The 27,038-nt window shown below is 45.3% G+C and overlaps 1 protein-coding gene across 2 annotated transcripts in view; it reads left to right on the top strand.

Annotated features, from left to right (window-relative positions):
- The first annotated feature begins 1,090 nt into the window (after positions 1 to 1,090).
- LOC116744202 (zinc finger protein 264-like) overlaps positions 1,091 to 27,038 on the top strand; it is a 39,727-nt gene continuing 13,779 nt past the window's right edge. Inside the window, exons 1-4 of one of the 2 annotated variants that reach the window (XM_032613622.1) lie at positions 1,091 to 1,495; positions 3,119 to 3,245; positions 18,622 to 18,717; positions 26,785 to 26,928. In XM_032613622.1, coding sequence (XP_032469513.1) covers positions 1,274 to 1,495; positions 3,119 to 3,245; positions 18,622 to 18,717; positions 26,785 to 26,928 — 589 coding nt within the window. In that variant the 5' untranslated portion in view covers positions 1,091 to 1,273. The remainder of the gene's footprint in view (positions 1,496 to 3,118; positions 3,246 to 18,621; positions 18,718 to 26,784; positions 26,929 to 27,038) is intronic. The other variant, XM_032613621.1, reaches the window with a different exon arrangement.

Raw genomic sequence — 27,038 nt, 5'->3', positions numbered from 1 at the left:
TCTGAACACCCTAATGGCTTCAGGAAAGGGTTTTTAAAGACTGTTAGGGGAGAGGGTCCTAGGATGCAATATCAGCTCATGGACAATTTTCTTTTCGGTTGGTGGTGAGGTAGCAGGGTGGTGTTTCAGGAATCTCACCATCAGTCTTCTGATTCCAACCAGCCTAGCTTCTGATGTGTTTGAGGTCAGCAGTTTCCACCTGGTGGGAGTCTGGGTTCTATAAAAACAACTTAAGAACATGCATCAGACATTGTTAACTGTTTTCCTTAAGGAGAACTATGGTCTTGTGACCCCATCCCAAAGGTTGACTTATTGCTTTAGTTATTATCCCCTTCCCTCCTTGAATGCCTCTTCTTTGTTCCCATTGCTGCCCCTTAAATAATTAACTGTTTGAGCCCACTCTTTGGAACTGAGGGAGGCCCAGTCCGCTAAAGCTTTTTCCACAGACAAGAAGTAGGGGACGCAGAGAGGCTTGCGGGGGAGGGGTGGGAGAAGGCTCCACAGGGCCCTGCTAGGTTTCAAGAAGAGGCTCTTGGGGATTCCCTGGCAGTCCAGTGGTTAGGACTCCGTGCTTTCACTTCTGTGGATCCCGGTTGGGTCCCTGTTTGGGGACCTAAAAAATAGAACAGGATCTGGGAAAGCGTAAGGAGGGGAAGGGGGAAAAATCACTATGCGGGCTGCGAGCCTAGTCACAGCCCTACACCCTTTGCACCCACCTGGGCGACTGTCCCAGCATTCCAAGCCTCAATTTCCCCGAGGCACAGCATGGACGCTCTCGCCCCCACCGCCTAGTCCTCTCCACTTGAACCCACTGTTAAGAAACAGGTCTGGGCCGGCGCTCAGCTCCTCCCGTGGCTCTTAGGTGGAGGAAGACCCACCCCTTACCCCTTCCCTCCGCCCCACTCCCTCTCCTCCCTCCGCCCCACTCCCTCCCCCCAGTTAAGGCGCTCCTCACTTCTGCGGATCTAGGGGAGACTACATTACCCAGAGGTGTGCGTTGTGCGTCTGAGGAGGTCGCTGGCCAATGACGGCCAGTCGTAGAGGCGTTTCCTGCGGCGCACGTACGTGGGTGGGACTTCCGGTTTCTCTCAGAGGACGCCATTTGCCTCAGCCTTTCGCTGCTGGGTGGCTTCTAGGTGCCGAGAGCTGGCCTGCGTGGCTACTAGGGCATTTCGTGGGGACTGAGCAGGAAAGGGGGATGGGACTTCCTTTCGTGCCTTGGAACGGGCCGTGACTCCCTAAACGGGCGTGTGCACTGGTCGCCCGCCGGGCCATGGCCTCTCCGGGCCCTCAGCACCCGCCCTTCGTCCCCGCAGTTCCCGAGGGCGGCGCCAGGTCTGGTGCGCCTTTCTCTCGGAGAGCGGCTGTCAGCCGAGGTCGCCCGGCCAAGGCGGGGCGGAGGCGAGGAGCAGCAGGCCGCCCGGTGCTCGCCTCTCCCAGCGTGGCTGGAACGCAGGGTCCCATCATGGCGGCGGCGCCGACCCACAAGACACAGGTGAGTGGACGCTGGTTGCGGAGCTGCTTCTTTCCGAGGGCGGAGACGGTTCCGGAAGGGAGGCATCCCCTGGGTTTGTCTTCGTGGTCGTGTGGTCTGGCGTGTGGAGCTGCTTTGCTACTTAATTTATCTTTGGTCCTAAAAGCTGTTGGGTCTCTGACACATGCTCAGTAAGTTGTGGAAAAATGAGTGATGTATCCTTCAGGGGTTTCCATCATAGTAAATCCCCAACTCCGCCATGTGCTGCAGGGATGTACCCTGCCCCCACCCCGCCCCCGCTTTTCTCCACCCGGTGGCTTTGGGAAATGGAGGGAGAGATAAGCGCATGGACAAAGCCAAGGTATATTGGTTGTTTCACAAGGCCCATGAGGGCCTGTGAGGTTGCCATGGTGCCTCCTAAATGTTAAGACGTGTCTGGGGAGGGCGAGGTCCTGTAGTCTGTTGTCGAATGTTCCACTCACCTTCAGCCAGGTCAGACGTTGTGGCCAGTCTCATGGCCAAAGCCAGTGTTATCTTTAGCCATTTGTGCTCTCTGGTCCTGAAGTATTCCTGGCGTAGGGCTAAGTGCTGTCAGGGTTCAGGAAGGAAGCGGCTAATGGTTCATTGTGGAACCTCCCCGGAGTCTGGGAGACCCAGGAGGGTGTGGGAAGCTGGTCCAGGCCCTGCCATTACCCAGGTAGTTCCACCCCTTCAGGGGTCTCTCCAGGGAGGTCAATGATGAAGGCTCTGCTTCTCTGTGCATGTTCACAGGAATATTTTCAGGCGTGATGAAATGGACTTAACAGCAAAAATTGGTGTAAATGCTTCACAACTTCGTCATTAAGTATTCATGTTGACGATGGAAGCGTGTCGGGTTACTTTATTAGACCGCGTATCAAGGTTAACTGTGTTAAAATCTTGCTCCTCGTTTGTAAGACACAAGACTCTTGGTGGATTTGGTGGAGCTCCCTTAGTCTCCTGTCGTCGGCTGGCATGGAGATGTTTACCTAAGGGGCTGTGGGACAATTAATGAAAATCCCCAAGCACACCGAACATTGAATAATTTCTGTCTAAATGTCACAACTGATATTAGTGAAGTGGGAACGATTGTTGTATTGATCCAGAAACCAAGGCTCAGAGAGATGAAGTGATGTCTCCGAGGTAACACAGCTGGTAAGTGTCAGGTTTCAAGAGTTGGGATGTTAACAAGAGAGTGAAGAAAGAACTGGGGACTCTTAATCACTTTAACCAGGAAGTGCAGCCCTCACCATGGGGCAGGCAGCTAGCAGGACCAGGGAGGCTCAGGTACTGTTGTTGTTACCATTATTGATACTGTTATTATCATTATTCATTCCTCTGAGGTCCTACAGCCTCTCCTGTCTGCGTCTGACAGCCCACACATCACTTCCATTGTCTTGTGTGACTTTCCAGTGGCTCCGGCATAGGAGACTTCTTTCTTCTTACACTACTGTATTATGTCCAAAACATTGTCCACTTCCACTTCAGCCCAGCCTAGAGCTTGGCCCTCCGGAGGTGCTAAGTGGTTAGGGTCTTGATCTCTCTGCACCTTTAACAGCCTTCCAGAAACAAGCTCTGATCCCATCCAACAGCCCCAGGGTCAGCACTACTACCTCTATTTGACAGGTGTCTGTGACTTTCGATGATGTGGCCGTGACTTTTACCCAGGAGGAGTGGAGGCAGCTGGACCCGGCTCAGAGGACCCTGTACCAGGAGGTGATGCTGGAAAACTGCAGGCTCTTGGTGTCTCTGGGTAAGGCCTTGCCACTCTGCCATGCAGAGGACCTGCTATCTCCTTGTCAGACATGCTCTGGCTCCATGCCGGGCTGATCGAGAAGCTTACCCTTTCCCCTACAGCTTCAGTCATTTTTGAGATTCATCTTTTCCTGCCTGCTATCTCTGTGTTTCTTTGAGCAAGAAACAGTTCCCCTTTGGCTCCTAAAAGGTGGTGGAAGGAAATGGGGGTGTTCTTCAGAACCCAAAGGCAGAATTTCCAGTTGGGCCACATGGGACTGAAATAAGGACTGGGAACCACCAGGAGTATGCCGGCTTCTGGATCTCTTGTCCTGACTTCTCCCTCTAGCTTTGCTCATGTCTGTTTTTTCAGAATGGCTTTTGTGTCTCAGCAAGTTTGTGGCCGGAGTGGCCACCCCAGTCCCTGCTCTCTGTGGCCCCCAGATGCCTTGTTTTTACTTCTTTCCATACTTAACATTGTTACTTTTTCTTTTTCTACTGCTGGGCTCTAGGGGGTTGTCCCTGAGGCAGGAGTGGCCACCTGAGCCCATACTTCCCTGAGCCTCCACCCCAGTGCCCAGCACAGACTGGCCTCTGTCTGAGGTTCTTGTTTCACATTCCAGACAGGGAGCTGACTGGGTGGGACTGGTGGGCTCACGTATCCCCTGCAACCCAGTCCACAGGGCTGTGAGTGATGGGATGGTCTCCAGGAAGAGGGTGAGGCAGGTGGGGCCTCGGGAGGTGTTTGCCTTCAGTGCCAACAGGTATTGTTCTAAACCACAGGATCTCGGTTATGGGGCTTTTCTGTTCTCCTGTGCCTTCATGATTGTCTCTTGTTCCCTGAGTCCTGGCCAAGATCCTCTGCTAGTCCAAGAGAGAGAAGCTGAGAGAGAGTAGTGCTTCTCAGTACTTGGCAGTTTTATCCCCAGGTGACATTTGGAAGTCTGCAGCCACATTTGACTGTCACACCTGGGGTGTGGGTGGTCCCGGCATCTAGCAGGTTAGAGTCCAGAGATGCTGCTTAGTACCTGAGGATGGACGAGACAGCCGCATTCAACAAAGGTTGATCCAGCCCACAAGGGCAAGAGAGCCAAGGTGGAGAAACAGCAGCCTGAGGATAATCACTTTAGACCTCTCAGTTTGAGGGAAAGGAGAGCTGTAAATCCAGGGCATAGGGTAAGACATGCCTGTTTTTAGAGAATTGGGATTGTATTCTGTGTTAATGAGAAGAGGTTACACAAAATTAGGAAACGTTTGACATATTTAGATATTTTATAACAAAATTTTAAAAATAAGAAGGCCCATTATCTGACCCTGCTGACCCTTCACTCACCTCCCCACACTTTTCCCTGAGCTCAGTCTGCTCTGGTCATGCCAGCGTCTTGCTGTTTCCTGTGCACATACTTAACATACTTGCCTTGGGCCTCTCCACTTGCTGTTCTCTGTGCCTGGTGAGTGTGCTTGGGCGTTTTGGCTTTTCTTTTCTTTTCTTTTTTCTGATTTTTTTTTTTTTTGGCGGTACACGGGCTTCTCACTGTTGTGGCCTTTCCTGTTGCGGAGCACAGGCTCCCGATGTGCAGGCTCAGCGGCCATGGCTCACGGGCCCAGCTGCTCCGCAGCACATGGGATCCTCCCGGACCGGGGTACGAACCTGCGTCCCCTGCATCGGCAGGCGGACTCCCAACCACTGTGCCACCAGGGAAGCCCCTTTTTTCTGAATTTTAAAATTTAATTCTATATATATTTTTTATACAGCAGTTTCTTATTAGTTATCCATTTTATACATATTAATGTATATATGTCAATCTCAATCTCCCAATTCATCACACCACCACCGACCCCCGCCGCTTCCCCCCTTGGTGTCCATACGTTTGTTCTCTACATCTGTGTCTCAGTTTCTGCCCTGCAAACCGGTTCATCTGTACCATTTTTCTAGGTTCCACATATATACGTTAATATACGATATTTGTTTTTCTCTTTCTGACTTACTTCACTCAGTATGACAGTCTCTAGATCCCTCCGTGTCTCTGCAAATGACCCAATTTCGTTCCTTTTTATGGCTGAGTAGTATTCCATTGTGTATATGTACCACATCTTCTTTATCCATTAGTCTGTCGATGGGCATTTAGGTTGCTTCCATGACCTGGCTATTGTAAATAGTGCTGCAATGAACATTGGGGTGCATGTGTCTTTCTGAATTATGGTTTTCTCTGGGTATATGCCCAGTAGTGGGATTGCTGGGTCATATGGTAATTCTGTTTTTAGTTTTTTAAGGAACCTCTGTACCGTTCTCCATAGTGGCTGTATCAATTTACATTCCCACCAACAGTGCAAGAGGGTTCCCTTTTCTCCACACCCTCTCCAGCACTTGTTTGTAGATTTTCTTTTTTTTTTTTTTTTTTTTTTTTTTGCGGTACGCGGGCCGCTCACTGCTGTGGCCTCTCCCATTGGGGAGCACAGGCTGCAGACGCGCAGGCTCAACAGCCATGGCTCACGGGCCCAGCCGCTCCGCGGCACGTGGGATCTTCCCGGACTGGGGCACGAACCCGTGCCCCTGCATTGGCAGGTGGACTCTCAACCACTGCGCCACCAGGGAAGTAGTAGATTTTCTTATGAGCATTCTAACTGGTATGAGGTGATACCTCCTTGTAGTTTTGACTTGCATTTCTCTAATAATTAGTGACGTTGAGTAGCTTTTCATGTACTTCTTGGCCATCTGTATGTCTTCTTTGGAGAAATGTCTGCTTAGGTCTTCTGCCCATTTTTTGATTGTGTTGTTTGTTTTTTTAATATTGAGCTGCATGAACTGTTTATATATTTTGGAGATTAATCCTTTGTCCATTGATTTGTTTGCAAGTATTTTCTCCCATTCTGAGGGTTGTCTTTTCGTCTGTTTGTAGTTGCCTTTGCTTTGCAAAAGCTTTTAAGTTTCATTAGGTCCCATTTGTTTATTTTTGTTTTTATTTCCATTACTCTAGAAGGTGGATCAAAAAAGATCTTGCTGTGATTTATGTCAAAGAATGTTCTACCTATGTTTTCCTCTAAGAGTTTTATAGTGTCCAGTCTTACATTTAGGTCTCTAATCCATTTTGAGTTTATTTTTGTGTGTGGTGTTAGGGAGTGTTCTAGTTTCATTCTTCTACATGTAGCTGTCCAGTTTTCCCAGCACCACTTACTGAAGACACTGTCTTTTCTCCATTGTATATCCTTGCCTCCTTTGTCATAGATTAGTTGACCATAGGTGGGTTTATCTCTGGGCTTTCTATCCTGTTCCATTGATCTATTGTTCTGTTTTTGTACCAGTACCATATTGTCTTGATCACTGTAGTTTTGTAGTATAGTCTGAAGTCCAGTATAGTCTGGAGTCTGATTCCTCCAGCTCCGTTTTTTTTCCCTCAAGACTGCTTTGGCTATTCAGGGTCTTTTGTGTCTCCATACAAATTTTAAGATTTTTTTTGTTCTAGTTCTGTAAAAAATGCCATTGGTAATTTGATAGGGATTGCATTTAATCTGTGGATTGCTTTGTGTAGTATAGTCATTTTCACAATATTGATTTTTCCAATCCAAGAGCATGGTGTATCTCTCCATCTGTTTGTGTAATCTTTAATTTCTTTCATCAGTGTCTTATAGTTTTCTGCATACAGGTCTTTTGTCTCCCTAGATAGGTTTATTCCTAGGTATTTTATTCTTTTTGTTGCAGTGGTAAATGGGAGTATTTCCTTAATTTCTCTTTCAGATTTTTCATCATTAATGTATAGGAATGCAAGAGGTTTCTGTGCATTAATTTTGTATCCTGCAACTTTACCAAATTCATTGATTAGCTCTAGTAGTTTTCTGGTGGCATCTTTAGGATTTTCTATGTATAGTATGTCATCTGCAGACAGTGACAGTTTTACTTCTTTTTTTCCAAGTTGTACTCCTTTTGTTTTTCTTCTCTGCCGTGGCTAGGACTTCCAAAATTATATTGAATAGTAGTGGCGAGAGTGGACATCCTTGTCTTGTTCCTGATCTTAGAGGAAATGCTTTCAGTTTTTCACCATTGAGAATGATGTTTGCTGTTTACTGTTTGTTGTATATGGATTTTATTGAGGTAGGTTCCCTCTATACCCACTTCTGGAGAGCTTTTATCATAATTGGATTTTGTCAGAAGCTTTTTCTGCATCTATTGAGATGATCATATGGTTTTTAATCTTCAGCTTGTTAACATGGTGTATCACATTGATTGTTTTGCGTATGTTGAAGAATCCTTGCATCCCTGGGATAAATCCCACTTGATCATGGTGTATGATCCTTTTAATGTATTGTTAGATTCTGTTTGCTAGTATTTTGTTGAGGATTTTTACATCTATATTCATCAGTGATATTGGTCTGTAATTTTCTTTTTTTGTGGTATCTTTGTCTGGTTTTGGTATCAGGGTGATGGTGGCCTCATAGAATGAGTTTGGGAGTGTTCCTTCCTCTGCAATTTTTTGGAAGAGTTTGAGAAGGATGGGCGTTAGCTCTTCTCTAAATGTTTGATAGAATTTACCTGTGAAGCCATGTGGTCCTGGACTTTTGTTTGTTGGAAGATTTTTAATCACAGCTTCAATTTCATTACTGTGATTGGTCTGTTCATATTTTCTATTTCTTCCTGGTTCAGTCTTGGAAGGTTATACCTTTCTAAGATTTTGTCCATTTCTTCCAGGTTGTCCATTTTATTGGCATACAGTTGCTTGTAGTTGGTCTCTTAGGATGCTTTGTATTTCTGTGGTGTCTGTTGTAACTTCTTTTTCATTTCTAATTTTATTGATTTGAGTCCTCTCCCACTTTTTCTTCATGAGTCTGGCTAATGGTTTATCAATTTTGTTTATCTTCTCAAAGAACCAACTTTTAGTTTTATTGATCTTTGCTATTTTCTTGTTCATTTTTTTCTGCTCTGATCTTTATGATTTCTTTCCTTCTACTAACTTTGGGTTTTGTTCTTCATTCTCTAGTTCTTTTAAGTGAAGTTTAGATTGTTTATTTGAAATTTTTCTTGTTCCTGTGGTAGGCTTGTATTGCTATAAACTTCTCTCTTAGAACTGCTTTTGCTGCATCCCATAGGTTTTGGATTGTCGTGTTTTTGTTGTAATTTGTCTCTAGGTATTTTTTGAGTTCTTCAATTTCTTCAGTGATCTCTTGGTTATTTAGTAACGTGTTATTTAGCCTCCATGTGTTTTTTTTTTTTTTTTTTTTTTACGTTTTTTCCCCTGTAATTGAAAATCTCATAGCGTTGTGGTCAGAAAAGATGCTTGATATGATTTAAATTTTCTTGAATTTACTGAGGCTTGATTTGTCACCCAAGATGTGATCTATCCTGGAGAATGTTCCGTGTGCACTTGAGAAGAAAGTAATCTGCTGTTTTGGGATGGAATGTCCTATGAGTATCAATTAAATCTATCTGGTCTACTGTGTCATTTAAAGCTTGTGTTTCCTTATTTTCTGTTTGGGTGGTCTGTCCGTTGGTGTAAATGAGGTGTTAAAGGCCCCACTATTACTGTGTTACTGTCTGTTTCCTCTTTTATAGCTGTTAGCATTTGCCTTACGTATTGAGGTGCTCTTACGTATTGAGGTGCTCCTACGTTGGGTGCGTATATATTTATAATTGTTATATCTCCTTCTTGGATTGATTTCTTGGTCATTATGTAGTGTCCTTCCTTTTCTCTTGTAACGTTCTTTATTTTAAAGTATTTTATTTGATATGAGTATTGCTACTCCAGCTGTCTTTTCATTTCCATTTGCTTGTAATATCTTTTTTCATCCCCTCTTCAGTCTTATGTGTCCCTAGGTCTGAAGTGGGTCTCATAGACAGCATATATATGGGTCTTGTTTTTGTATCCATTCAGTGAGCCTCTGTCTTTTGGTTGGAACATTTAACCCATTCACATTTAAGGTAATTATTGATGTGTATGTTCCTGTTACCATTTTCTTAATTGTTATGGGTTTGTTTTTGTAGGTCCTTTTCTTCTCTTGTGTTTCCCACTGAGCGAAGTTCCTTTAGCATTTGTTGTAGAGCTGGTTTGGTGGTGCTGAATTCTCAGCCTTTGCTTGTCTGTAAAGCTTTTGATTTCTCCTTGGAATCTGAATGAGATCCTTGCCAGGTAAAGTAACCTTGGTTGTAGGTTCTTCCCTTTTATCACTTTAAATATATTATGCCACTCCCTTTGGCTTGTAGAGTTTCTGCTGAGAAGTCAGCTGTTAACCTTATGGGAGTTCCCTTGTATGTTATTTGTTGTTTTTCTTTTGTTGCTTTCAATAATTTTTCTTTATCTTTAATTTTTGTCAGTTTGATTACTATGGGTCTTGGCGTTTTTCTCCTTGGGTTTATCCTGCCTGGGACTCTCTGCACTTCTTGGACTTGGGTGGCTATTTCCTTTCCTAGGTTAGGGAAGGTTTCGACTATAATCTCTTCAGATATTTTCTCGGGTCCTTTTTCCCTCTCTTCTCCTTCTGGGACCCCTATAATATGAATGTTATTGCATTTAATGTTGTCCCAGAGGTCTCTTAAGTCCTTTCATCTTTTTTCTTCCTTCTGTTCCGCAGCAGTGAATTCCACCATTCTGTCTTCCAGGTCACTTATCTGTCCTCCTGCCTCAGTTATTCTGCTATTGATTCCTTCTAGTGTATTCTGTATTTTAGTTATTTTATTGTTCATCTCTGTTTGTTTGTTCTTTAATTCTTCTAGGTCTTTGTTAAATATTTCTTGCATCTTTTCGAACTTTGCCTCCATTCTTTTTCCGAGGTCCTGCATCATATCATCTTCACTGTCATTACTCTGAATTCTTTTTCTGGAAGATTGCCTATCTCCACTTCATTTAGTTATTTTTCTGGGGTTTTATCTTCTTCCTTCATCTGGTACAAAGTCCTCTGCTTTTTCATTTTATTTTTCTGTGAATGTGGTTTTCCTTCCACAGGGTGCAGAATTGTATTTCTTCTTGCTTCTGCTGTCTGCCCTCTCCATTTTGGCTTTTTACATGGCTGCCCCTTCTCAGCCCAGTTGCCACCTCCTCACCAGCTGTGTTCTGACCACCAGACTTCATGGAGTGTCCGTCCACCCATCCCTCTCACTTTCTCTCATCATCCTATTTATAACCATAAAAGTGGTTCTCAACCAGAGATGATGTTGCTCCCCAGAGGAAACTCAGCAACATCTGGAGATAGTTTTGGTTATTACAATCTGCACGTGGATCCTACACCATCCTTATAATTCGCAGGATGGGCTCCTCCCCACCTTTCCAACAAAGAATTATCTTGACCTAAATTATCATGTCAGCTTGAGAAACCCTATTTCTGAGAGTGCAGGGACACTTGTTCAGCTGGCATTGCGATACAGCCTGATGTAACCATTCCATCATTTCTTCTCTTCCTGCCTCCTGAATGTGTTTGACGGGAAGTCTGGGTTTGTTTAGTGCTCCCTTCTAACATAGTCTGCCTTCCCCACACTCCCTACCCCTGCGACTGTTGCTACTTTCCCCTTGTCAACAGAGGCAGTAGCCTTAGGCCAGGAGCCCTGAGCAGCAGGCATCTGAGCTCTCTGGAACTTAAGAACACTGTTTTGATTTCACTTCTGCATTTTTTTCATGGTGACCTGCCATCAACGGAAGTGACCCCGGGTTTCCTATTTATCAGAGTAATGCGGGATTCCCTTTTTGAAGAAATCTAAGAAAACATTTATTAAGTGGGTCACTTTTAATAAGCAATTGATAACTGTCACTGTGCAGGTACCCTGAGCCCTGACCAGGTGTCAGGACTGTTCAGGCACTATTCATGCTCCACTCATTGAAATTGTCACAGGGTCCCCACTGTATTAATTAGTATCTGTGAGATTTGAATATTTCCAACAGGCTTTGGGGCACTAGGGGTGTCCCTAATTGTCTGGAACCTGGATCTGCTTGAGTTAAGGCAGGAGGAATAGTGGCCTGGTGTGTGAGGTTTAAAGAGGTGGGCAAGGGTGTGGTTTTGGATTGTTTGGTTTGCACATGAAGGGTGTGCTCTGATATTTCACATCATATTAAGGAAACTTTGGGGGATAATAGTGGAGAGTTTTAGAAGGTATGGCATAAGTTGTCTTGTAGAGTATAGAAAACCATTTTGAGAATGAAAAAGAAGAACATAAGTAGAGATACAGGAAGTCCTTGCAGGCAGGCTCATAACTAAGTTTCCCATTTATGTAGCATTAGCCAAGAAAATCGATATGTAATTTAGGGAGTGTTTAAGAGAATCTTTCAGGAGTTATAAGGTGTGCTAAAAGTATGGCTTTGTATGTATACATGTGTGTGCATGTTAGTGTGGTATTTGTAAAAAATAAACAAACATGGGACTTCCTGGTGGCGCAGTGGTTAAGAACCTGCCTCTGAATGCAGGGAACACAGGTTCGAGCCTGGTCCGGGAAGATCCCACATGCTGAGGACCAGCTAAGCCCATGCACCACGACTACTGAGCCTGTGCTCTAGAGCCCGCGAGCCACAACTACTGAGCCCGTGTGCCACAGCTACTGTAACGTGCGTGCCTAGTGCCCATGCTCTGCAACAAAAGAAGCCACTGCAATGAGAAGCCCGTGCACCGCCATGGAGAGTAGCCCCCACTCGCTGCAACTAGAGAAAGCCCATGTGCAATGAAGACCCAATGCAGCCACTAATTAATTAATTAAAAAACAAACCAACAAAATCTTTTTTCCTCATAACACTTCTGATATAAAACGTCTGGGTTTTCCATACCAGGCAATTCTGACCCTAACTACCTGGAGTTAGCACAGACTCCACAGGGTATTAAGGATTCAGTCCCATAGACAGCCCCTCCACCTCCCACCCACCCACCCACTTCAGATGTCAGTCACAAGTCCTCACAACCTGTCCTGACCAACCAGCTATAAATTGGAGATTTCCCTTTTGGCAGATTGAGGCATATACTAGGGTCACAGACAGCAGCTCAGGAACATGATAGAATCCCTAATAGAAGAAAGCAAAAAGGTCCCAGGTCTGATTTCTGTCTTAGGAGAGGAAGTCCATGGGTATCTGCTGGGGTGAAGGTTTTCGTGTCCCCAGGCGAAGTCATCTTCATCAGTGAGGTCTTGCTCTGGGACGTGGGGCAGGGTATCCTTTGCAAGTGGGTACGTACGCACTTGACTTGATGTGGGCCTCAGTATTTGCCGTGTTTGGTTGAAACAGTGGCTTCCTCAGAGGGTTCAGGCCTCTGACTTATAAACCAATGAAAGTACCCAGACCAGTTATAGTAAGAGCAACAGTTACCAGAATGCCATATGGCTGCTCTTCAAGGTTTGGTTTGGTTTGTTTTGTTTTGAAGTTCAGGGCAAATGGATTCCGTATCAGGTGACCAGCTGCCTGGCCTGTGGGGCAGTCTGTGGCTAATGGGTGCCGGGAGCGTGTGCTCCCTCCTTCTGGTCTCCGGCCTCATGGAATGATGGGAAGCTCTGTGTGTAACTGCAGGGGAGACAGTGTGAATGACCTCCTGTAGAACGAGTCTTTGTGTACATAGAGGTGAGGCACATTCCCTTCCAGAGTAGGAAAGGGCAGTGGGACATTTTTAAAGGTATGTGATTCAAGGAGCCTTGAGTTAAGGCTAAGGGGTGAGATAGAGGCCCAATGAGGGGTTTGTTTGTCAGACTGGAGTTTGAAAAGGAGCTGTTTAAGGAAATCGTCGTTTTTCAGTTAAACCAGCTATTTGGGGCCTATTGGGGCCATGAAGCTCTATTGACTACTTCTCTCCAGAGCCCAGCATTGTGTAATTTGAGAAGTGAAATGTGTATCTTGGTTATTGTCAGTAATGTCTGTAATTCCAAAGGGAGTAAGGAGCTTCCTGGCAAGGCCTATCGTGTGGCCTTTATAAATGTAAGGACATGTGATTTTGACTTACTTACTTTTGGGGTGTTGGTGAGACAAGAGTTTCTTTACCCTGAAGGAAGCAGTTTTTAAGCAATGGCCCAGCAGTTTATAATGAATGTGAAGAGGAGGCCGTTTGTTGATCAGGGCATCTAGTACTAAGATGACCCCCTGAATAGGCCAAGAAATGTTTCTTAGATCCCATTTTTTATTTGGACATTCTGGCTACAGGATAGAAAGCAGCAGCAATCTACTGAGCTCCATCATGTGCTGTGGATGCAAGAGATCCACAAACTCCCACAACTGTTCACTCACTTAATCCCAAGGTGCTCCCCAGGTAGCCAAGGGCTGTGGGGAGGGGTGCCCTCCTCCAGCACCACAGCATCTGGCAAGGACCCACCTTGTCCTACAAGAGGAATATGTCAGAGGGCCCAGGTTGGGTTCCATCCTGTCCTGGGGCCTCAGGAGCTGTGCTGAGCTTGTGATGTGCTGTTGCCATGATCCAAAGCTTGATGGGCAGCTGGGTGTGGCGGTCAGTGGCTCGGGGTCTGCAACAGCCTTCATTATCCGGAGAGCCTTGTGTATAGTTAGTTGTTGTTTTAGTAGCATATAGTACCAAGCTGAGGGGACAGTCTGGGCATCTGTGGCCCCGGTAGGTGATTCAGAAACTCGAGGAGGTGTGAGAAGAGGTTGTCAAAGCCTCTTTGGTGAAGGAGTATCTGAGGACACTGATGGGACTGGCTATTTAACAGTATTTTGAGCAGATTTTAGAGCTTTTGTTGGAGGGAGTCCCATTTAAGTCGGGCTGATTTGCAAGTATCAGCATCAGGGAGAGTAAATAAAATTTATAAATGAGGGATATGTGGCCAGCAGACCCAAAGTAATACTGAATAGTATTTTTATCTAAAACTAGTCCCCAAAGGATTAAAAGGTGTTGGACTCACTGTCACAAGCGTGTCAAATGAATCTCCTTAGACGAGGTTGTCATTGATATAACATCGCCTGTGCTCCTGGAGAGAGGTGGGTGGGTGCAGCTGAGGTCTTGGCTGCAGAGGGTGTGGGTGTTGGCAGAGCTGTTGAGCCACCCCACGGGGCAGCCTGGGGAGGAGTCCTATTTGCCTTCAGAGCGAAGGCAAACCGAGGTTGAGAGGCTGTCAAAATACACACCAGCAGAACACGTTAGCCAGATCTGTAATTGAAGAGCAATTACCGGGTTCTAATAATACTGGGTATTGGGTGTGTGGATCTTGTTAGTCAGCTCAGGCTGCCATTACTGTATGGTTAAACAGCAGCTTTATTTTTGCACAGTTCTGGAGGCTGGAAGTCCCAGTTCAGTTGCTGATAAGGATCTCTTGCTGGCCACCTTCTTGCTGTGTCCTTACCTGACTTTTCATCTGGCTTGGAGAGGCCTTCTCTTCCTCTTAAAAGGATATGGGTCCTACCAGATCAGGGCCCCACCCCGTGACCTCATTTAACCTTAACTACCTCCTTAAAGGCCCTAAGTTCATATAGGATCACACTGGGGATTAGGGTTTAACACATGCAGTTTAGGGAGACACAATTCAGTCAGTAACAGGAACCCTAACAGATGGGACCATGGCATTAAGATTGCAGTAACTCACAGCGAGGTGCCCTGTGTTTTTTTAGGTTTAAGAACACGCACAGCTGGGCTGTCAACGTGGAGAAGCAGTGGGGATCACCACCCCTTGATTAATTAGGTCTTACATAAAAGTTTTATTCCCCAAAGGCCCCTTTTCAACTTACATTGGGCTGAATTATTATTTTAACTCGGGTCTGTAGGGTCCCATTTTATCAAGCCAATTAATTTGTAAGTGCCAAAAAATTATTTTAATTGTGTATTGTGTCAGAGCATCTATGCCCAATATGGGATACTTTAGGACAGTGGGTACTAGGGCTATAGGAAATTCAGGTAAAACTACAGTCAAAGTAAGATATACCTATTTTTTCTCTTTAATATTTAGGTACTTTTTACAGTGGTAGAGTAGTGTTTCATTTTAGTGGGATCCCCAGGTATAACTATGATTTGAGCCCTGTATTAAATTCATGAAGTTTTGTCAGTTGATGCATTTTAGCAAATTCTAAAGATAATTTAGAACCTGTGTTGTGGAGTCAGACAAACCAATTAGTGCTCTGTTTTGTTTTGGTGATAAAATTTTTTTGATATATAAGTTTTGTTATACCATATGTAGTTATTATATAATAATTATATAAATTTTAGTATATAAATTTTGGATTTCCAATTGGGTCAGTATAGACAGAGTTCTAACTTAGTTATATGTTGTATGTTATTTAAATTTTTATTCTCTCCCTGTTATCTAGGGTTTTTTGTTGTTGTTACTGCTTATAAATCAATAAGTAGTCTAGAACCAGTATTATGTTTGCTAGACCCGGCGTTTGCTTGATATGTAAGATTAATAATGTGCCCCCTTCCCTTCTTTCTTCCTTTTGAGCTTTTCAGCCATTTAAAACCCTGGTTTTTAGTTTTAGTTTGTCTCCTGCTGAGGAGAGGAAAGGGTGGAGGGGCCTGGGGCCTCCAAGATGCAGCCTCTCCCCTGGATGGCCCTGGTCCACAGCATAACGAGCCCCTTCCTCCCCACTCCTTTTTTTTCTGCCTCCAAACAAAATCTTTTTTGGGGGGTGGGGGGTCACCTTTCCGCCCCCACCACCACCATTTTTCTTTCTTTTATTTGGGTATTTACCTGGTAGGCTCTTAGCAGTCCCAAGTGGCAACCACTGTGAGTGGCAGCCTGCCTTTTTAGGGAGGGGCTGGGGCTCATGCCTCAGGACAGCAGTGGTGGTGGCAGTGTCCTGACGGGGTGACAGTTTGGTGTTGAGGAAGAGCTCTCCACGTGCTGGTCTGCAGCAGCACTCACGAGTGCCGGACACACTGGCCAGGCTTACACAATCTGGAGTAGGTTGAGAAACATCCTCAGGTGTCTCAGAGGGCAGCAAAAACAATATTCCTTATTCCTTTATTTCTCCCCCCATTATACGTTGAACTAGCAGTCTCCAGAGATGGGATCTCTTATCCGCTACGTGGTTGGGGCAAACTGCAACAACAGTAAGGCAAGCAGCCATGGCAAGGTTTGCCTGTGAAGCAGTCTAAGCCTCTTCTGTGCCATGGCATGTGTGAGGGGGGTGCCCTATGCCACTCGCATCCCTGTATTGCTCCAGGGACCAGTGCCTGGACTCTGGCCAGGTGTGCCCTCAGAGGGCAGGCAGTGCCATCAGTCTCTCACAGGGTGGTGGGCAGCTCAGTTGAGCAGCCCCCCATGGACTTCAGTGTTGTTGGCTCAGTTGATCACACTTGAATCCCAACCGTCTACTGGGGGGCCTCGGCGTTAGGCAGTAGCCAGTTACCTGGTTGCCCCGGCGTCACCAGCCCAGAAACTTGGTGTGTTGACAATGGCGAGACAGACTAAGTGCTCCGTCTCTTCCCAGATCAGGTGGCAGCTAGGGACTCACAGCCCTTGCGGACCTAGACAGGAGGAGCGCTCTTCAGAATTTTGCTGGGTATCTAAAAAAAGACTTAGCTCAATGGAGACATACCTTACTTTGACCGAAAAGAGTCAATATTTTAAATATGTGAGTTCTTTAAATTATTCCATCCATTTTAAACAACGTAATGCATTTAAATTGCTTGGTACAGTCCCTGGGATATGGTAACACCCTATAAATGTTAACTTTTCAATTATTATTAAGGTTAAAAGTTCATAGTGACGTGGTGGATTGGTTAAGCATGTGGACTCAGCCACTGTTCAGCAGACTCTTCTCAGGGAGTGACACTTGAGCTGAGACCCAAAGAGAAGTAGCTGGAAGGAGCAAGGTGGATAGAGAACAGCCTTCCAGGGAGAAGGGCCAGCATGTGCAAAGGCCCTGAGGTCCTAGGGAACGTGACTCCTGACAGCTGAAGGGAGGTCTTAGTTGCTGTCGCTGAGCCCCGTGCTGAGCACGGAGCACACAGGAGAGCACATTGCTTAGTGATGACTGATGAACCCTGGACCTGACAGAGAAGCTGTCGGCAAGTCCTGGCACCTCTGCCGTCGACTTCCTGCCGAGTCTGTGTGTCTTTCCCCTGCATCTGTGTTTGGCTGTATGTGACAGACCGGCTCAGTCTTCACCCTGGAGGAAATTTATTATCTCACCAGTAGGAAGCTCAGAGGTGGGGCTGGCTACCGGGTTGGTGGGTGCCAGCCCAGTTGTCTGCTTCTTCCTGGTCTAGGGCCTCGGGCAGGTTCCCTCACAGGCGACCCAGGCTGCTGCAGGACTACAGCACTGGCCGGTCCCCTCACTCAGCCATCCTGGACTAGAGCTTTCTCCTCCAGAGGGCTGGTGTAGGTCACCTGCAAGTTGGTGGAAACCAGAGTTTTCAGCCCTCCCTTGATGCCAGAATCTGGGATGGTTTTTTTAAATCTGTAGGTATGCAGGCCTCATCTGCAGAGATTTGGTTTCTTTCTCTTTTTTTTTAATAAATAAATTTATTTATTTTTGGCTGCGTTGGGTCGTTGTTGCTCACAGACTTTTTTTTAGTTGCAGCGAGTGGGGGCTAATCTTAGTTGTGGTGTGCAGGCTTCTCACTGTGGTGGCTTCTCTTGTTGCAGAGCATGGGCTCTAGGTGCGTGGGCTTCAGTAGTTGTGGCACACGGGCTCAGTAGTTGTGGTGCACGGGCTTAGTTGCTCCGTGGCATGTGGGATCTTCCCAGACCAGGGCTTGAGCCTGTGTCCCCTGCATTGGCAGGCGGATTCTTTAACCACTGTGCCACCAGGGAAGTCCCTATTTGGTTTCAGTTGGATGTGAACCAGACATCTCAGGAGGTTTTAATGCACAGGTGGTTGAAATTCACTTGGGTTAATTAGTAAACACCTTCTGGAAGGAGGTGGTCATATTCTCTGTGTCTCTTGGCTGCAGCTGAATAGAGTTGGAACTCTGTGCAATGGAGGTCAAAGGGAATAGGTGTTGTCTACACAACCAGCACTGCAGTCTAAAGTCTTTGGATCCCAACATTGGTGGTGTTTTTTTTTTTTTCTTTTTTTTTTTTTTTTGGCTTCGTTGGGTCTTCGTTGTTGCATGCGGGCTTTTCTCTGGTTGCGGCAAGCGGGGGCTATTCTTCGTTCTGGTGTCCAGGCTTCTCATTGTGGGCTTCTCTTGTTGGGAACGCGGGTTCTAGGCATGTGGGCTTCAGTAGTTGCAGCACACGGGCTCAGTAGTTGTGGCTCGCAGGCTCAGTAGTTGTGGCACAGGGGCTTAGTTGCTCAGTGGCATGGGGGATCTTCCCGGACCAGGGCTTGAACACGTGTCTCCTGCATTGACAGGCGGATTTTTAACCACTGCGCCACCAGGGAAGCTGCAACATTGGTATTTTTGACCTTGGTTTCCAGGTTCCAGGTCAGGATTTCTGTGGATGGAATCAGCTTCATTCAGAGGTCTTGTCCACATCCTGAGGTCCCACACTAGATCGAGAGGTTTTCTTTGTTTTCACAGAAATCCTAGTGTCTTCTTCCTTTCTTCATGAACAGGGTGTCCTGTTCCCAGATCTGAGCTGATCTACCAACTGGAGCAGGGGCAGGAGTTGTGGACAGTGAAGAAAGACCTCTCCCGAAGCACCTGTCCAGGTAGGAGCCAAGGTTTGGGCAGCTGGGAGACCCTGCAGGGGAAGGTCGCTGGCCCTGGTTCCTTGGGGAAGCGTCTTGTTCGGGCCTCTGTGGTGGTCTGGAGGCCACGGAGCCCTTTGACTCCAGGTCCCTCTGTCCTCCTGGAGGATAGGGGTGCATGAGCTGAGATGTGTCTTGGGCTCCAGCTGCCTGGGCTTCACCGATCACCAGCTCTGTGGCCCTAGTGAACTTCGGGATCTCGTTGTGTCTTTGTATATATACGTATGACTACGTTAAATCTTAGCTGCCATGTCAGACAGACTTCAGCATCTTGGTGCTCAGCATGTGGAAGCACTTGTTCTTTTTTTGTATTTCTTTCTTTGCCATGCCTCGCAGCGTGCAGGATCTTAGTTCCCAGACCAGGGGTCGAACCCGTGACCCCTGCAGTGGAAGCTCGGCGTCTTAACCACTGGACCACCAGGGATGTCCCTGGAAGCACTTTTTCTGAGGCACACCCGGTCCGTGTGACTGTGCATCACACAGCTGTTCAGGAACCTGGGTCCACTCTGCCGGCAGCATGTGGCTTGAAGGTTGTCCTGACCTCCTGCAGCAGGCAGAGGAGAGTGAGAGGGCAAGGAAGACTCGCACAAACACCAGCCCCCCGCTTCCACTGACAGGCACTAGGCGCTTGGCCACACTCGGGGGACGGGGCTGGGAGATGGGGCTGAGCCATGTGTCCAGGTGGAGGAGCAGATGGTTTGGCGAGTGTGGTCTGCTGCGCTCAGTCTGTTCCTGATAGTTGCTCCGTCTCCGGGTTGTTGGGGACGTGGTCACATAATGCGTTAAAGCTTAAAACCGCTTAGCACAGCGTCTGCGCTGCAGTCAGTGGCTCGTGGGAAGTAAGCCGTTGGTGTCATTCATGTCCCTGTATCGTAATGAGTAATGCATCTCACGTTTCCCTCTGACCTCTGAGGAAAAGGGCCTTCCTTCCTCTCCCAGCTCCTCTCCAGCTCTCGTCTGCCTCCCCTTTCCCACCCTGTCCGTCCAGACACTCAAGAAGCCTTCCCTTGTTGCATGTCTCCCTACTCCTCCTGTTTGGTAAAACCTGACGGTGACACCTGTCCTGCTGTGCCCCACATCTGGGCTGCTGAGGGTACTGGGGCCGCCGTGTGTGGTGATGGGGCCCCAACAGAGTCGTGCTCTTTCCCTCCTAGTCCCTCGGGTGGCCCCACCAGCCTGCGAGTGTCTGTGTGCAGCCCGTCGACAGCCCCTCAGAGAGGCAGTTCCGAGCCTCTGCCCTCTGCTCTCTGCCCTTCTCCACCTGAATATCTCAGAGGCACCCAGTCAGCATGCCTGGCAAGGAACCCGTTACGATGCTCACTACTTCCCCTCCTGAGTTAGAGCGCATGGTCCTGCCATCCAAGCAGATTAGAGACGGGATACAGCCCCAGAGACTGTATCCTCACCCCTCCACCTCTATCGGCCCCTACATCCGGCCATCCTCGCAGTGACCACTTCCCCAGGACAGGTGTCTCAGCCTGTGACCCCTCATGTGTCAGCAAGTTTTCATGTTAAAAATCTATCCCCTTGTCTTGCTTGGTCTTCTACCCTTCCACACTCATTCAGACTCTCAGTTTATAGTTTTCCTTTCACCTAGTGGAAGAGGTCTTGGCCCAGGCCATGGCCAGTTGTTGAACCATAGTCTAGAGTACACCTTTTAGGGAAATTATTTCTTCACTTACTTTCTGCTTGTTTAGCAATTTCATCCTTGCTCTGCTCAAGGTAAAAATGTGCCCGTGTTTCTTACACTTGAAGCAAATAAAAAATGCTCCTATTTCATATTGTATTCATCCACTCTCTGAGGCATTTAATTTTTTACATTTTTTCACCCTCACAAACAGTGCTGCCAAGAACATTCATATATATTGGTCATCTTGCACACGGTTAGGCTTGTCTTTTGTTATTTCTTGGAGTAAAATTGTTGGATTATAGGTTATGCAAATTTTCAAGTTTAGGTGATAATGTTTTCTAAAAGGGATGTACCTATTTATAATTCTCCAGATTCCACCAGTTATGTCCTGTTCAGTCCTTGATGCTGTAAGGCTCCTCAATTTTTGCTTAACAGACTGACACAAAATTATATCTTAGGTGAGCTTGCTTTGCATTTCCCTCATTCACAACCTTTAGCACCTTATCATGTGATTATAGGCCCATTTGTACAATTGTCCCCTCGTATCCGCAGGTTCTGCCTCTGCAGATTCAACTGAGCACAGATTGAAAACATTGGGGGGAAGAGAAAATACCAGAAAGTTCAAAAAAACAAAACTTGAATTTGGGGCTTCCCTGGTGGCACAGTGGTTAAGAATCTGCCTGCCAATGTAGGGGACATGGGTTCGAGCCCTGGTCCGGGAAGATCCCCCATGCCACCGAGCAGCTAAGCCCGTGTGCCACAACTACTTAGCCTGCGCTCTAGAGTCTGTGAGCCACAACTACTGAGCCCGCGTGCCACAACTACTGAAGCCCGTGCGCCTAGAGCCTGTGCTCTGCAACAAAAGAAGCCACTGCAATGAGAAGCCTGCACGCCGTACCTAGAGAAAGCCCACATGCAGCAACAAAGGCCCAGTGCAGCCAAAAAAATAAATTAAAAAAAAACAAAAACTTGGGGCTTCCCTGGTGGCACAGTGGTTGAGAGTCTGCCTGCTGATGCAGGGGACACGGGTTCGTGCCCCGGTCTGGGAAGATCCCACATGCTGCGGAGCGGCTGGGCCCGTGAGCCATGGCCGCAGACCTTGCGCTTCCGGAGCCTGTGCTCCGCAACGGGAGAGGCCACAACAATGAGAAGCCCATATACCGCAAAAAAAAAAAAAAAAAAAAAAAAAACTTGAATTTGCCTTGTGCTGGCAACTATTTATCAATATATAGCATTTACATTGTATTAGATATTATAAGCAATCTAGAGATGATTTAAGGTACACAGGAGGATGTGTGTAGGTTATATGCAAATACTCCACCATTTTATATAAAGAACTTGAGCATCTGCAGATTTTAGTATTGAGCAGGGGGTTTCTGGAACCAGTTAATCTGCTGTGGATACTGAGAAACAACTTCTTTGAAATGTCCTTTCATGGGAAATGCCTGTTTCTGTTACCTTGTTTCTCTTTTGTTTGTAGGGATTTTTTTTGTACATTCTTGATACTTTTATCAGTTATAGATGCTGCTCTATCCCCAATATCAAAAATATATTCTTGTTTTATTCTAAGATGTTCTAAGTTTGGCACTTGACATTTAACTCTTTTTGGTCTGAGGTAGAATTTGAGTATAATGTGAGATAGGAATACAGTTTTTTGGTTTTTTTTTACTTTTTTAAATTAATTTTTTTATGATCCTTTTAATGTGTTGTTGGATTCTGTTTGTTAGTGTTTTGTTTTGTTTTTGAGGTCGAATGAGACAATTTATAAGTTCCCTTAGTAAAACCTTGAAGGAGATGAAAAAAGAAGTACACAAAGAATACTAAAGAGCTGGGGGAAGAGCAGAAATCAAAAGAGGGAGATAAGTTTAGGTGGTTACTAGTGTCAAACTTTGCAGTGCGTCATAATTATAGTTACTGTGTTCAATGTTAATTCTCTCCCCAAGATAATTTCTGAAGGTTGTACTTTCACATCTCTTGCTTCCACTTCTGTCATGCTGGCTTCTTTTATTGGTGCGATAACAGGCATACTTCAGAGAGATGCATGTTCGGTTCAGGACCACCATCATTAGGTGGCCATGCGGTTCCCTCATCTCCTTTTTTCTTTATACTGATGAGTAGCATTCTTCATCAGGAATGGAAGGTGGTGTGCTGGAAAAATAACATGGAGCTCCAAGGCCCAGAAGCAGCATGGGGTAGAGTTTTGTGACCTCAGATTCATTGTGATCCCAGTAGTGTCTGTCTTTTGTACCCTCCTCTCATGTCTTCTTTCTTTGTTCAGCTCTTTTAACGTGTTGCCATCCTTGATCCAATATGGAAAATTTAGTCTGTTTCCACAAACTGATTTCACCAGGAGTCCCTCATGTGGTGACGTTCTGTCAGATTCTCTTGGTGTGTGAACTGTCTTCAGGTTCAACATATGAATCAAGTTTGGAGGTTGGGGTCCATCTTTCTAGTGTTGGAGGGTCTCCTGCAGAGGCAAGGAGAGGCTGTGGCTCACCTGGGGACAAGGACACTGACCGCAGAAGTTTAGGGAAGTACTCCTTGGTGTGAGCCATCCCAGAGTCTCTGTTTGCTAGTATTTTGTTGAGGATTTTTGCATCTATATTCATCAGTGATATTGGTCTGTAATTTTCTTTTTTTGTGTGGTATCTTTGTCTGGTTTTGGTATCAGGGTGATGGTGGCCTCATAGAATGAGTTTGGGAGTGTTCCTTCCTCTGCAATTTTTAGGAATAGTTTGAGAAGGATAGGTGTTAGCTCTTCTCTAACTGTTTGATAGAATTCACCTGTGAAGCCACGTGGTCCTGGACTTTTGTTTGTTGGAAGATTTTTAATCAGTTTCAATTTCATTACTTGTGATTGGTCTGTTCATATCTTCTATTTCTTCCTGGTTCAGTCTTGGAAGGTTATACCTTTCTAAGAGTTTGTCCATTTCTTCCAGGTTGTCCATTTTATTGGCATACAGTTGCTTGTAGTTGGTCTCTTAGGATGCTTTGCATTTCTACGGTGTTTATTGTAACTTATCCTTTTTCATTTCTAATTTTATTGATTTGAGTCCTTTCCCTCTTTTTGATGAGTCTGGCTAATGGTTTATCAATTTTGCTTATCTTCTCAAAGAACCAGCTTTTAGTTTCATTGATCTTTGCTAATGTTTTCTTTGTTTATGTTTCATTTATTTCTGCCCTGATCTTTATGATTTCTTTCCTTCTGCAAACTTTTTTTTGGGGGGGTTTGTTTGTTCTTCTTTCTCTAGTTCCTTTAGGTGTAAGGTTAGATTGTTTGAGATTTTTCTTGTTTCTTGAGGTAGGCTTGTATTGCTATAAACTTCCCTCTTAGAACTGCTTTTGCTGTATCCCATAGGTTTTGGATCTTCGTGTTTTCATTGTCATTTGTCTCTAGGTATTTTTTGATTTCCTCTTTGATTTCTTCAGTGATCTCTTGGTTATTTAATAACGTACTGTTTAGCCTCCATGTGTTTGTGTTTTTTACGTTTTTTTCTCTGTAACTGATTTCTAATCTCAGCATTGTGGTCAGAAAAGATGCTTGATATGATTTCAGTTTTCTTAAATTTACCGAGGCTTGATTTGTGACCCAAGATGTGATCTATCCTAGAGAATGTTCCATGTGCACTTGAGAAGAAAGTGTAATCTGCTATTTTTGGATGGAATGTCCTATAAATATCAAATCTATCTGGTCTATTGTGTCATTTAAAGCTTGTGTTTCCTTATTAATTTTCTGTTTGGATGATCTGTCCATTGGTGTAAGTGAGGTGTTAAAGTCCCACACTATTATTGTGTTACTGTTGATTTCCTCTTTTATAGCTGTTAGCAGATGCCTTATGTATTAGGGTGCTCCTATGTTGGGTGCATATGTATTTATAATTGTTATATTTTCTTCTTGGATTGATCCCTTGTTCATTATGTAGTGTCCTTCCTTGTCTCTTCTAACATTTATTTTAAAGCCTATTTTATCTGATATGAGTATTGCTACTCTAGCTGTCTTTTGATTTCCATTTGCATGGAATATCTTTTTCCATCCCCTCACTTTCACTCTGTATATGTCCCTAAGTCTGAAGTGAGTCTCTTGTAGACAGCATATATACGGGTTTTGTTTTTGTATCCATTCAGCAAGCCTGTGTCTTTTGGTTGGAGCATTTAATCCATTCACATTTAAGGTAATTTTCAATATGTATGTTCCTATGACCATTTTCTTAATTGTTTTTGTAGGTCCTTTTCTTTTGTGTTTCCCACTTAGAGAAGTTCCTTTAGCATTTGTTGTAGAGCCGGTTTGGTGGTGCTGAATTCTCTTAGCTTTTGCTTGTCTGTAAAGCTTTTGATTTCTCCATCGAATCTGAATGAGATCTTTGCCAGGTAGAGTAATCTTGGTTGTAGATTCTTCCCTTTCATCACTTTAAGTATATCATTCCACTCCCTTCTGGCTTGTAGAGTTTCTGCTGAGAAATCAGCTGTTAACCTTATGGGAGTTCCCTTGTATGTTATTTGTCGTTTTTCCCTTGCTGCTTTCAATAATTTTTCTTTGTCTTTAATTTTTGCCAATTTGATTGCTATGTGTCTTGACGTGTTTCTCCTTGGGTTTATCCTGTATGGGGCTCTCTGCGCTTCCTGGACTTGGGTGGCTATTTCCTTTCGCATGTTAGGGAAGTTTTCGACTAATCTCTTCAAATATTTTCTCTGGTCCTTTCTCTCTCTCGTCTCCTTCTGGGACCCCTATAATGCAAATGTTGTTGCATTTAATGTTGTCCCAGAGGTCTCTTAGGCCGTCTTCATCTCTTTTCATTCTTTTTTCTTTCTTCTGTTCTGCAGCAGTGAATTCCACCATTCTGTCTTCCAGGTCACTTATCCGTTCTTCTGCCTCAGTTATCCTGCTGTTGATTCCTTCTAGTGTATTTTTCATTTCAGTTATTGTATTGTATTGTTCATCTCTGTTTGTTTGTTCTTTAATTCTTCTAGGTCTTTGTTAAACATTTCTTGCACCTTTTCGATCTTTGCCTCCATTCTTTTTCCAAGGTCCTGGATCATCTTCACTATCAGTATTCTGAATTCTTTTTCTGGAAGGTTGCCTATCTCCACTTCATTTTGTTGTTTTTCTGGGGTTTTATCGTGTTCCTTCATCTGGTACATAGCCTTCTGCCTTTTCATCTTGTCTTTCTGTGAATGTGGTTTTTGTTCCACAGGCTGCAGGATTGTAGTTCTTGCTTCTGCTGTCTGCCCTCTGGTGGATGAGGCTATCTAAGAGGCTTGTCTAATTTATTTATTTTTATTTATTTTATTTTTTTGGCTGTGTTGGGTCTTCGTTGCTGCGTGCGGGCTTTCTCTAGTTGTGGCGAGTGGGGGCTACTCTTTGTTGCAGTGTGCGGGCTTCTCATTGCGGTGGCTTCTCGTTGCAGAGCATGGGCTCTAGGCGCGCAGGCTTCAGTAGTTGTGGCGCATGGGCTTAGTTGTTCCACAGCATGTGGGATTTTCCCGGACCAGGGATCCAACCCATGTCCCTTGCATTGGCAGGTGGGTTCTTAACCACTGTGCCGCCAGGGAAGTCCTCTGTATAAGTTTTAAGTCATATAGCCTGATGGTTTGATTTACATATATTGTGAAATGATTACCACAGTAGGTTCAGCTGACACCCATATAGATAGAAAAAAAAGTAAAGAGGAAAAGAGAAAAGGAAAAAAAATTGCTCCTTGTGATGAGGACTCTTAGGATTACTCTCTTAACAGTGCTTCTTTATAGCATACAGCAGTGTTAGCTACAGTTATTGAGTTGTACACTGCATCCCTAGGACTTGTTTATCTTAAAACTGGAATTTTGTACCTTTTGACCATCTTTCTCCAATTTCACCTCCCCCCACGTTAAATTCTTCATTGGTATAGCTCCTCTTTAATGTTTTCAAGTAAACTATTAATATTTTCTCCGTCTAGATCATGTGTATTTTTCTAGTCTTTTCACCAAACTGTTGGGCATAACAGACCTAATGTGTCCATCCCAGTCCTGCTCACTCCTGCCTTATGAGCCCTGTCCTGGGAGTCCTCACTGTAACCCAAGTCAAAACCATGGGAATCAGTTTCCCTGGATTCTTGTCAATACCATCCTCATGGCCTGGGGGGGCCTTTGTACATTCTGTGTCCTAAGGCTATAGTGTCCTTCCCACCTCCTCTCTGGCAACTCCAGTGGTGCCAGTAGGACTCCCCTGGTCTCTTCCTGCAGACAGTTAGCCAAACTCAAGGTTAGAAATACAGAACTCCAGGACTGCCAAGTCTGCCCAGATGTTGTGAACCATCTGCAAGTCGAGGGGTTTCCCAGTCCACCCTCAGGTTCAGTGATTTGCTAGGAGACTCACAAAACTCCCTAAAACCTGTTATGCTCACAAATCGTGTTTGTTACAGGCAAAAGATGCAGAGTAGAAGAGGGTCCGGAGGTGTTCCAGACACAAAGCTTCCGTGTCTTCGGCGTCTCGTTACCTCCTGGAATCGATATCTGGCAGTATGTGCACGGAGTGTTGCCAACCCAGGAAACTCACCAGAGCCTCGGTATCCAGATTTTTGTTGAGTTTTCATTACAGAAGCATGATTGATTGAGTCATTGTACATGGGACTCAGTCTCCACCCTTCTTCCCTTTCCAGAGATCCAGCTGATAACT

Source organism: Phocoena sinus, chromosome 19, assembly GCF_008692025.1.
Source record: "Phocoena sinus isolate mPhoSin1 chromosome 19, mPhoSin1.pri, whole genome shotgun sequence".
Lineage (NCBI taxonomy): Eukaryota > Metazoa > Chordata > Mammalia > Artiodactyla > Phocoenidae > Phocoena > Phocoena sinus.
This window is presented reverse-complemented; position numbering and strand designations above follow the sequence as displayed.